The sequence below is a fragment of the Strix aluco genome, chromosome 25 (genome assembly GCF_031877795.1).
Source record: "Strix aluco isolate bStrAlu1 chromosome 25, bStrAlu1.hap1, whole genome shotgun sequence".
Taxonomy (NCBI): Eukaryota; Metazoa; Chordata; class Aves; order Strigiformes; family Strigidae; genus Strix; species Strix aluco.
Window position 1 is genome coordinate 3,943,041 of NC_133955.1, and position 12,434 is coordinate 3,955,474.

At 48.6% G+C, this 12,434-nt stretch overlaps 1 protein-coding gene across 9 annotated transcripts in view; it reads right to left on the reverse strand.

The window, feature by feature from the left end:
• The window catches only part of BRPF3 (bromodomain and PHD finger containing 3), a 28,766-nt gene that overhangs the window by 15,453 nt on the left and 879 nt on the right, over positions 1-12,434 (reverse strand). For 2 of the 9 annotated variants that reach the window (XM_074850447.1, XM_074850454.1), the window contains 6 exons: positions 11,808-12,356; positions 6,321-7,723; positions 5,033-5,189; positions 3,431-3,562; positions 1,292-1,420; positions 604-916 (listed from right to left, as the gene is read on the reverse strand). In XM_074850447.1, the coding sequence (XP_074706548.1) occupies positions 604-916; positions 1,292-1,420; positions 3,431-3,562; positions 5,033-5,189; positions 6,321-7,723; positions 11,808-11,837 (2,164 nt within the window). In that variant the 5' untranslated portion in view covers positions 11,838-12,356. Of the gene's footprint in view, positions 1-603; positions 917-1,291; positions 1,421-3,430; positions 3,563-5,032; positions 5,190-6,320; positions 7,724-10,271; positions 10,671-11,185; positions 11,411-11,807; positions 12,357-12,434 lie in introns of those variants that run through there. The other 7 variants (XM_074850452.1, XM_074850449.1, XM_074850450.1 and 4 more) reach the window with 6 other exon arrangements.

A 12,434-nucleotide genomic window follows, 5' to 3' on the forward strand; every position in this document is an offset into this window, starting at 1 on the left:
TCTGTGTGCTGGAAGGCAGCAGTATTCTGTACTAAGTTTAGCCAAGTTATTCAACCAATGCTTTGGAGCTGCATCTCAAGACGGATGTGGTCCCGCTGCGAATGGAAAGTCTCAGCTAGAAGGACTGCTTGGGTGCCAGCAGCTTAACCCCACATCACCCCCACCCAGCCCTCTGTGCTCCATCTAACGCAGTTGCTCTACATCTTTGCAAGTACAATGAAATGTGTGAGCTTTCCTCAGTGCAAAAAATCCTAGATCCACCTTTGCACTGTTCTTTAAAATACCAAGTTTGTACCACAGCTGTGGCACAAATCAAACAGCATGGGCAGCTACAAGGGTCTTCTGAGACAGATATGCACTAGGAGAGCTGGAGCTAAGCTGCACGTAGCTCAGAGTGCCCGGCTCAGCTGAAATGCTGCTCTTTGTGGCTCTGAAGAAGTTAGATATATGCTTAGGTAAACAGATGGATAAGAAAATTCTTGTATGCTGAATGATGGCTATGACCTCCATGCAGGCTGAGTGACATGCTCAGAACAAAGAACACAGTTATGATCTGCCTGGGAAAAAAAAATAAAAAGGTTAATAAACACTATAAACACTCACCATCTTCCCAAGAAAAGCGGTAAAAGTCCTCGGTTTTGGGTGACTCAGGCAGGTGAATCCCCACATCAGTGTCAAAGCCGATGTTTTCAGCCTGCCGCCGCGCATGACGCAATATCGCTCCTCCGAGGTCTCTGAGCCGGACAGCTGCTCGGTGGAAAATCGTGTCTTTAGCATTATACCTCATGCAGTTGGTAACTATAAGGTTAAAGTCTTCCTCAAACTCATCCAATGTTCGGTACAGGTGGGACTCCAGCTTCCGCCTCATGGTGGAAAAATCCATTGGGTTGGAAATGAATTCCAGGTAATCTGGAACCTAAACATATAAAACCTGTACAATTACAAAAACCATTTACTAGCCAACTAGAGCGCATCCATCACAAGCACTCTTAATGCCCTTTCCACCGGCAAGGGGCAGCGCCAGCAGTTCATTTCTGTGCCACCCAGTCAAGGCAGACACATCCTGGCTCTGCAAAACATTATTTGTCTGAGACGTGCTGAAGCTTCCAGAAAACAATACCCTTTTTTGGCCCGGAAGGACACCCACATTGCGAGTCCCCTCTGAGATATTTAGTCCACCAGCAGCTTGGGACAAGGTGGTTTGTGCTTCCAGGGTTATGACAGCACATGAGCTTCTGCCCAGCCATACCTCATCTACAACCCGTGAGACACCTCTAGGAAAGAGACTTGCCTCGTTCAGGTTGACCGGCTCTGCGAAGATCTGGGCAGCGTCCTTCTCCTGCAGCAGGTCCAGTGTTGTGCGCAGAAGTACATTGAAAGGGGTCAGCTGTAGCTCCATGGCAGCCTGCTGAACCTTGACCTGGGAATGGGAAAACAACCACGAGCCCAGTTATCAAGGACAGGATATGTGTGAGTAGTGTCTCCCTCTGGTTTCTCCTGAATCATCACCCCAGCTCTACGCGGTGGTGGAAACCTCAGGTCATCATACCACTAGCCTGGCAGACTCATTGCTGAAGAATTTCTGGCAAAGACCTTGTCCTCTCCACGTGCAGGATGTGCATTAGCAGACAGCACTTTGCAGAGTCTAACTGCACAGTCCAATCCTTTTGTATGGGGAACTCCTGTTTATCCAACCTCATAAGGCCAAAACGAGAGGAAACCCCAGAAAATGAAAAGATAATACAACTAAAAATGAAAACAGGAAGAAGCTTTTCATGCCTGGTAAATTATCCTGTAGAACTCCCTGCCTCAAGATATTATTAAGCCAATTAGCAACATTATACAAAAGTTAAAAGTATGTAGGCGTTTACATGAACGACAGCATCCATAATTAGACTAGAGAGAATAAACAGAGTTTAAGATATAAGCTCTCACACTTCAAGGCAGAAGACAAACAACAACAGTGGTTAGATGTCTGCAAATTCCTAATACAGTTTCTTACATCCTTTATGAAGTCTGATGTCAAGCAAACAAGTTGTAGCACCGGTTTGATCTCCTACACTGAAACTCTATTCAAAGGAGACTGGAACAGGATAGAAGTATTTATTTCTCCTTTAACATTTTAATTTCTTTGATCTTCTAATCCCTCATTATGTCATTAAATCAACTCCTTCAGTAGCAAAGGAAAGTAAGCGTTTACACAAAGTAAACCGTATTTGATGTGCTAAGCAAGAAGACAGCATCAGTAAGAGAATGGACGAAGACGGACCTTCCCCCAAAACAGGAAAGAACCCAAACAAAGACTCAGGACTCTGGAGCATCCTTCTCTGCTCACCTACAAGCTGGGCTGGGGTAGAGCTCCTAAACTAGATACACTTTTCTGTGATATCTTATTCTTTTATACAAACACCATAGTTTCAACAAGCTTTTATGGATTTAGCCAACTGTGATAGGGATATATCAAGATATCAAAAGCAAACAAAGCCCAAGAGTGATTTTTTTTTTTTGATCCTCCTACTTAAAATATGTCCACACAGCAAGCAGGACTGAGCTACTGCTGTAAATCAAGGACAACGCAGCAAATGAACCAGTGCTGGCATCAAAAGGACTCCAGAAAAGCTGTGAACAGTTTCTGGTCATGGAAAAAAGCTCACAGATGACAGAAGATGCTGGGTTCCCTCTGGCTGGCTCCCTGCAGACAGCATGAGAGCACCCAGGCAATGCCTGAGGCCACACATCCAGGCTCACCGTGCACAGGGTCAGTCTTTCATGATGCTAGCCTTGAAGATAACTCATGCCAGAGAGCACAGTTGTGGCTGCAGCAACCAACCAGGTATGGCAAGCAAAGACCAAGACCCTCAACAGGCAAAGCTGGCAAGCATGGGAAGAAACCTTAACTGATGCAACTTTGGAGAACTGCACACAGATCGAAGAGGAAATTGGAAAATTTAATAAATGGTCTCCATCTTAAAACTTCTTCTAAACAATGTACTTAGAGGGCAAAACACAGGCATTTTTAGCTTTAGAAATGAAAAGCAGAATTGTGATTTAGGCCTCTCTCTGGAGTAGGTGTCACCAAACTCCTGAAATAATTATTAAAGGAGATCTAACTTATACTCTGCAAAACACCTGGTCCATGCCCAGAAATAGAAGGGGTGCTGTAGGTCAGGAATCAAATCCACTATTAGTTATGAAAACACATTTTCCCAGCACTCTGCAGCCCAGTTCTGATCTGAGGGCAGAGGCCGAGCAGTGTGAGCCTGTGACTGACACAGAGAGAGACGGCTGCTCCGCACATCCAACAGTCAGACTCCGTGAAGAGAGGAAAAGGCTCAAGAAAAACTGTCGTGTTCCTCCTCTGCCTCCTGCAGCACCGAGCGCGTGCACGGGACCAGAGCTAAGTGCAGCAACTCGACAACCAACCACCTACCTGCTCCCGTTTGAGTTTTTCCCTCTTACGGATCAGCTCGATGAGCAGCCGTGCCCGCTCCAAGTCATGCCGCAGCTTTTGCCAGTACTTCAGCTCTTCCTTCACTGCACTGGTTTTCTCATCCTGCTCCTTCTGGAAGACAGAGCAGTGGGGTGAGATCAAAAACACGACTGGCTTCCTGCACTTCCTCCTCTTTCTAGGTGTCCCCCGTGGATTGCTCTCATAGTCTTCCTCTTGTCTATTTGTCTGTTGTTTGGACTCTGTCCCCTCCTTCTGACAGCATTTAGCTGTCAAACAAACACAACAGCAGCCTTTCTGGATTTTACGTTATCTGGGAAGTTAGGCCTAAATCATGCTGTAGCTACACTCTGGGAACACGCTTCAGTGCACGCTCATTGACACCCTCCCTGCTTTTATATCCAAGTTTATTATACAGGCTGGAAATTTTTCTGTTGGCTGCTTTGCATTGAAGAGGCAGCCCAAAGCATTTACAGTATAAAGGCAAGGCGAGCAAAAGCATAGGAGAAAAGACCTATTATTATCCTCTTTGTAACCAATAAGAAATAGAGCCATGGAAAGAGATTCGCCAAAACACAAAGGAACAGCCAACGCTGGGAGATGAGCTCACACCTTCCAAGACACAGTTCAGTGGCTTTGCAATGCAATCATCCCTCCTCTCCTAAATCTGTAGCTTTTTTAATGGTTTTGAGGATATAGCTGAAGTGCATACACTTTCACATGATTGCCAAGAGAGGACAATTGCTTCACAAGATCTTGATAGTTTAAATTTATAGGACATTTGGTTTTGAGAACTTACTTATGGTGAATTGCCAATTTAATACACCAAGGAAACACTGTACTTCCCCAAGCTCCAGACCGATGAGTGGGAAATATTTTTATTATTAATCACCCAGAGCAGTCTTCATGCAAAGCAAAAGCCTATAAATTCCTCCAACTACAGTGAAAATACACGTGCAGAATGTGCACAATACCTACTGATAGGCTATGTTAGAGGGTAGAGTTCAGCTGCCTCACCACTTCACCAACTACTTCTCGTGCCAAACACGGTGCTGTTTAATAGCATCGAGATCGAGTGACTCTGGACGCCAGCTCAGAGGAGGAAGCAAAGAAGTCCAGAGCTGATGACTGTGTCTAAACTTCCATATGAATATGCATGGGAGGGTTGGAAATTGAAGCTGCAGGAAGAATGACCCAAACTGGAATTTGGCCAGGACTTTGGAGCTAACACCCATTTTCTTGAGGAAGGGATCTTTAATGACTCATGAGGAATGTGGTTTTATGATTCATCTAAGAGATCAGCCCACCAAGGGCCCATCATACCCTTGCACAATCCTGGGTTTCCTGACTCAGAGGAAAAACTCTTACCTGCTGGCTCATCAACACCAATCCTAGAGGCACGATGGATATCCCACTGATACACTAACTCAGCTCTTCAGGCATACCAAGAGGAGACCAAAAGAAACTTAAATCAGGTCACCCTCTGATCCTTACACCCTCACTCCCCTTCTCAGCCATCAAGCACAACTCCCCGGGGAACGCCAGCTCTCCTCCTCCCATGGGGGTTCAGCTGGGCACCGGTACCTGTTCCGCATTCCTCTGTGACTGGAGGTGTGAGTGCAGGCGTCGGATCAGGGGCACCCCGTTCCTCGCCTGCCGCTTCAGCAGCCAGTAGTTGTGGAGCCTCTGCATGAACTGGTTCTTCCTCTGGAGGGAGAGGCCGCTGCAGATTTTGTTCAGCCTAAAGGAAGCAAAGAGGTGTCATGGAGGCAACTGTAAAGCAATAGGGACACTGTGGACCCTGGTGACACCACCAGGTTTCCCGACGAAGCTCTGCGGTGCTGTGTCAATCCACACTCTGAACTACGTGTGTGACTGGTACAATCTGGGATCACAGAATCCCACAATCATCCAGGTTGGAAAAGCCCATGAAGCTCCTCCAGACCAACCATGAACCTCACCCTGACTGTTCCCAACTCCACCAGATCCCTCAGCGCTGGGTCAACCCGACTCTTCAACCCCTCCAGGGATGGGGACTCCCCCCCTGCCCTGGGCAGCCCATTCCAACGCCCAACAACCCCTTCTGGAAAGAAATACTTCCTAAGAGCCAGTCTATCTCCACACCGTGAAGATAAGTGTGCCTACTCTTCACAGTATAACCCTACATTAGCAGCAGCTTGGCTGGAGGTTCTCACCAAGCACTTGCCACAACACAAAGTACACAATCAGCAATTCGGCTCCAAGCCTTAACTTCAAAGCTACTTTCAGTGTCTAGAACTTTCCTGGGGGCTGTTTAAGTCTGATATTATTAAGCTGGAGTCTGGGAAACTAACTTGACAGCAGTCCAAGAATAATATATCACCGATTTTAACCTTTCCAAACCTTTCGTTAGATTATACGCAGTGCCTTATCAGCAGTTTTCCAAACCTTATCTGTTAAAATACCAGCAACACATCACCACAGTTCCTAAGGCACCGAACAAAAATTCAGCACTACCTAGTTCTGTATGAGAGAGAGCTGGGAGAAAAAAAATACACAAATTCAAAGCTGCTGGCAACACTGACAGGTTTGACATGCTCTGTAATAAAAGGAGGAATTAAGAAACTATGAAATGAGGAGATTAAAAAAAAATTTAATAGCGGGATGACCCCTATCTGCCTGCCAACCTGTAATGCCTGAAGTATTTTAAAAACACCTTCACAGCTGTCTATGTGAATTTAGACGCTCGATGGGTGTTTTCTGTTGCACTCTTTGAACACAGTTATTGCTAGGTCTTGACTGAAGATTTAGTGTTTCCAAGGTCAAAAACCAGAGGGACTAAGCCCTCAAAACAGACCCTGTCCAGCTCCTTCCCTAAACCTGCAACACTCACCTGTAAGAGGGGATTTGTGCGACTGTCACCATGGGCACAGACGAACGTCCCTTGGTCACGTCACCAGGCTCCTTTTTGATCTTCTGCTTCAATTTCACTCGGTTCTTTTTCAGAGACCCTTTGGGAGGACCAGAATTAGCTTCCTCCTCTCCCTCCTCCTTCACAGTGTCCTCCTGCCCCTCACCGCTTGCAGCTGGAGACCCTTTTTTCACCGTCCCAGGCGGGGAATGACTCTCACAATAGGCAGTCTTGCGCACGGTGAATGTGGTGCCGTTGATGCTGGTCTCCCTCATGGGTTCAATCTTCATGAAGAGACCAGCCCGCTGGGCACAGGTGACGTGAAAGGCTGTGTAACAGTTCACCTTGTGGCATTGGATAGCAGCTCCCATGCCCTTCTGCTTGCAGATATAGCACGTGAGCTTCCACCGCGCCGGGGGGATGTTATTTATCCCTTCGATGGGCTCCAGGAACACAGTGTTTGCAAAGCAGACCTCTGGAATCCAGATGGCACAAACCACGTGGGCCCAGCGGCCATCACTGGTCTGCTTGAAGGCTCCACCTTTGTTCGGGCAAAGGACACAATCCACAGGACGAGAAGGGGACTGTAAGCAGCAGCGGCAAAGCCACTGCCCCTCGGGGATATAGGGCACGCCGTAACACTCCTGGTGCACGGCCAGATTGCAGATATCACAGAACAGGATGACGTTGCTGTTGTGACACTCATCGTCCATGCAGACACAGCAGAAGGCATCCTCATCGATGAGAGACTGCTGAGCCCCGTTGTTCCGGCTCTCGAGGTACGACTCCTTTTCCAACCGATCCACCAGCAGCTCAAAAGTGTCAGCAGAAACTGTCCCATAACCATCGTCCCTTCTCTTCTCGTTGACCATTTCCAGCCACGCCAGATCCTCCTCGTCCATGTCATACTCCACCTCTACATCGAGGTCCTCAGGAGGCTTTTCAATGTACCGGTAGTAGGCAGCGGGGAGAGGAGGGGCATCTGGCTGGCACAAGGAGTCCACCACACGGAAGTTGGGCTGGGGCAAGTGTAAAGACGTCCCTGGTGCATGTTTGGAGCAGGACTCCTTCTTCTTGCCTTTGGAAGGTGTTTTCTTAGATTTGGAAGGGAAAAGGGGCTGCTCGCTGTTTTCCTTGTTGCTGTTGCACTCTGTGATGTCCTGGGCAGTCAGCTCGTCCTCCGTGATGATTTTTAAGGGATCGTAGATGCTGATGCGATGAAGCCGCCCATCGATGTCCACCTCCACGATCCGCTGGGCCTGAGCGTACGTCAGTGTCTCCCGAGTCGGTGAGCACTTGAGGCTGTAGGGCGAGGGAGAACGCCTCCCCTCCAAGGTCTGCCGGGACCTCCTCCGAGGCTTCCTCATCGCTGCGGTCCAGAGACCCTGGAACAAAACAGAACAGAGGACAGGGTCAGCCACGGAGACAAGCAAGGAGCAGCACAGATTCAAAAACTCACTCAGCGTTGCAGTAGAGCAACATTTCTACTACAGACTCAGCAATTTCAGGCCTGCTGAGTCTTCACACCTTCTCAGACACAAGCAGATAATGGATACATCAACCATTTCTTGCAATGCGCAGCACCCTCCAACCTTCCCTATTTGCATGTCAGGAGATGTATATAGCCCCAAACCACCAGATGAGAAATGCTTAAATTAATTTTACAGCATAGCATCCAAACGCTCTGCTGTGCATTCAGCTCAGCAAACCATTCAGATCCCCCAAAATTCACATACTAAGTTCACACAAGTCAAGAAGTTCTTCCCTGTTCTTTTGCCTGTGGCTTTTCTTTTATACCCCCAGTAGCACAGAAAATGCACTGGATGGTTTCCAGGTGGAAAGGAAAGCACTGTTCCTGTCCTGTGAAAGCAGTTCCCATTTTTTTTTTGTCACTGAGCTCCATATGAGAAAACTAGCAGTGCTCCCTCAGCCCAGGAGGGACCTATTCCAAGTTTCCCACCTCAGGGCTGCCACCACCACTTCTTCATTCCCACACTGCAGATGCAAAAAGTCCCGTAATGAAAAATCATCCTTCAGCTTTGCTTTCCTTTCTCTCCCAGGCATAGCTGTTCCTTACACCCCTCTGCAGACAGGGTGCACCGAATGGACTGTGTCCTTCCCAATATGCAAAATGGGTCACAAAAGCCCAAACAGAACCAGAGGATGAACTGAGCAACGTGCCAGATGTGCATCCCTTCTGCTCTTCGGTGGGATCCATGAGGAAGCGAAGGGGAATGAGCAAGGGAACAAGCAGCATGGATCCAGATGGACTTACTAGCTCTGGCTCAGCGTTAACCCCTCTGGAGCCACTATCCATGGTCAGGCACCTGAGCCAGTTCTGCTCATGGCAGGTCCATGGTGGTATGAGCAGGGAAGCAGCAAGACAGCTTCTAGACCTCACCAGGAACTGTGCAACGGTATTTGTCGAGAGCCTTAATGAGAAGCCCAAGCCAGCTCTGCCCTCGCAAACTGCTAATCAGTAACCCAGCTAATCATTTGAGCTGGCTCTTGACGTTAAGGAGGTGCCCATCAAGGGGGAGCTGGAGCAGAAGCCTGGAGCCAGCGAGATGATCTGGGGGAGGATGGAGACGCAGCGTCAGGAGCCCGGCAATCTGAGGGCGAAGGAGGGAGGCAGCAAAGAGGAAGCCAAGTGAGTAATGCAAGCAAGAAGGGCAGTGTCCGGGATGGGAACATGAGTTATGGGAAGAAATGGGCTGAGGCTGAAACAAGACAGAAAGGAAACAAAGAAAAGCAAATGTAAAATCTCCCTGAGAAGATAAGCCTGCCCAGAGCTTATCTGTTGCTACACAGAAGCCTGAACCAGCACCTCACCCTTATTTAGAGCAATCCACGCTTTCAGACCCTTTCTGTGCGACCCACAGACAAGAAAACATACTACAAACCCATAATTTGTACTTAGCCATTGCATTATTTCTGCTCTGTGAAGGACATAGCTCCACAAACCCTCAATCGTGTCAGTCAGAGCAAGCAGCACCTGGCAGGACCAGGACCTACAAGAAGCCCAGAGCTTATTCCAGAAAGATGTAACTAATTCCAGGAGCGACACATTTCTCTTGAAAGTACTGACTCTGTGAACCATGAGACTAAGCCATGATACAACACGTGTCCTAAGAAACAAACAGGCTTTGGGAAAAGTTTTCAAACTCTCCTTTGCATCCACAGAAATAAGCTGCAGGTGCCAGCTTCAGTACACACACCCATGATGATAGAGCCTGTAGGCACAATTTAATTCCAGATGACAAGTTCTACCACCACGAAGTTCAGGACCTTTGCTTCAAAACTCTAATCAGCCACTTGATTAGCAGACTGCAGAGATCCAACTGCACTTGTCCCAGCCAAGCTCCAACAGTTTCAATCAGCAGGAAAAAAGAATTTTAAAATGAAGGTATAAAGGCAACTTGATCATCAAATGAAATCAACAGAAAATCCTGCTGACAAACAGCTCTCTTACAATTCAGGTGGGTATGAGCAAAGAAGATACTGGAGGGAAAAAGATATATGAACAAAAAGATATTGGAGGATAAAGTAATTAGCATGAGCTGACCACACTCATAATTAATATTGTGTTCAGGAAAAACGAGGTGTTAGCTGTCTGCTGGGAGTGCTGAGGGACAAGCAAATTTCAGCAAAACAAGCACCTCAAGGAAGGGTTATTTTACCTGTTGATGGAAAAAAACAAGGGTATGGCATTCCCATAGCTTTAGTGAACCAATCAATATATTGTCTAGAGAAATTACCCAAAGCGGGCTTTGCACCACAGCAACCAAATGTCATAAACCAACCCGTTTGTAAAACACAATTACCTAGCACTATGCAGAAGCACCTAAAACAGCATGGAAATTGCTGCCAGTCAGAGCTGAGTGCCTGGGATAAGACAAGCACCTGGATCTTAGGAAAGACACAGCTACCCACCTCCAAAATACCTTGAAAGCAGCACAGAAATGAACTCAGACACGCTGAGCTGAACACTGTGTCCTTGTCTGCAACAACAGAAACTTCTAAGCAGCAATCTAGGAACACTTTGATCTTCTTGGCACACTGGAAAACACCCCTCAGCCATGGATAAAAAAAATCCCTCTGCAAACAGCACCCGTGCACAGTGAAATGCTAAACAGACTTGACTTCAGCAGGGTTAAATGCTATTTCAGCCCATGCTGTTTCTGTCCCGCCATGGACAAAGGTTGTTGATGTGAAAGCAGAAAGTTCAAACAGTCGTCCTCTCGCTGTCACCACAGCGTGCTCAAGGCTTTCCAAAAACCTCCCATCATCCATTTCCGCTGGGTATTGCGCTAGGAGCAGGGGGTGAGGTTCCTAGAGAGCACAAGTGAGCAAACAGTGTGGCTATAACACACAAAACCACTGGGGATGAACTTCTTTCTACCCCGAGTTCACTCGGGAGCAGTTCAAATCTGAGCAGCAGCTTTCACACCTGTGGGCCAGAGATGCATGGGGGGCTGCAAAAGGAGACTAAAAACACAAGCCTGTCATCAGGAGACTTACATTTACTACAAAGGGGTCAAAAGTTCCACTGAAAAAAAACTGGAGAGATCCATGTATCGAACAACATCACAATACAGGCCCCTATTATAAACGCAGCCTGGAAAATCCAGCCCAAGGGGTGCTCTAAAAGGAAGGGCTAAATGCTGCCGTGATTTATACCCACGCAACACTGCACTGCCCATTTCGAAGGGTCAGAGGCACCCTCTTGCACCACACAAGACCTCAGTCTCCTTCCCACCCCTTCTTCCCACTGCTGTCCTTCTTTCCAGCCTTCCCACGCCAAAAAAACAAGGATTTTCTTTCCAGCACCAAGTTTCTTTGCTAACCTGCAGAGGACACAAGGCTGGAGCTCGAGGCAGTGCTGCTGGGGGAGTTTCCTGCCCCTTTCCAGCATGGCTTGGGGATCCCAGTGAAGAGCTAAGTCCCTCGAAGATCAAGACCTTCGGTGATCTGGAGTGAGGAGAAGGCCACCTGCACCTCAGCAGGCAGCAGCAGATGGGAACAACGTGGCTCTCGTTCCACTCTGGTGCACTGTGATTACTGGCAGCGGCTACAGCTCATACTGCCCCAAAAAAAGTGTGGGTTCTGGTGTTACCAGAGACTACCTCTCCCCATGGCACCAAGTCAAACACAAGATCTGGAGACACTCCCCCTCGTTCCCATCCCACACTGGCAGCCATGCAGCTCTGGGCAGGCACCTGTTGCTGTTTTCTGGGATTTAAAACCCCTTCCTGGGCAGTGGGGAATAGACACCTACTGAGCTATTTAAGAAACGCGTCCGTAAAATAAATGCAAAGGATGCCAGAGGAAAGGCACAGCCTGGAACACTCACAGCCCCCTCCCACCTTTCCTTTGCCAACCGAAAATCCCAGGAAAAGCTCCTGCCACCCTCGCTGATGTCCCTCCACGTTCCCAGCACGTCCGTGCTTTCCACGGGCCCATATTCACCCGTGTCTGCTGAAGGTTTATGCTCCTCATGCCCGTGGTGACACCTTCAATGAAGTGTGTCAGTGCTCAGCGGACGTTGCAGAGAGCTGCCTGCCCTGGCACATGCCCTGATACTTCTGGAACCAAGTCGTGCTGACGGCAGATGCACCGGGCTGCAGGAGGGGAGCTCCCGCTGGAACAGGGAGGGTGCGAGACACGTCAGGCTGCGGATGAAGTTTAAGGTGAAGTCGGATGCATCGGCAACAGATGGTGTGTGCCATGAGCTGTGTCTGGCTTCAGCAGCAGCGCTCTGAGGGAACTGTGACATGCCATGAGCTGCCTCCGGCCTCAGCAGCCTTCTGAAGGAACTGTGACGCGCCATGAGTTGTGTCTGGCCTCAGCAACGCTCAGAGGGAACCATGACACGCCGTGAGCTGTGTCAGGTGCCGGCCGGGAGCTCCTCAGGACCTCCCCTGTGCAGCCAGGGCCACAGGATCCCCGCAGGGAGCCCCGGCAGCACTCAGCGATCTGGGTCAAAACACAGCAGGGACCCGGACAAAAATAAAGCCGCTGCCGGGGGAGGAGAAGGCGCGGCGGGTGAGTGCGATGAGCTACGTCGGGCCTCAGCAGGGAGCCCAGCCCAGGAGG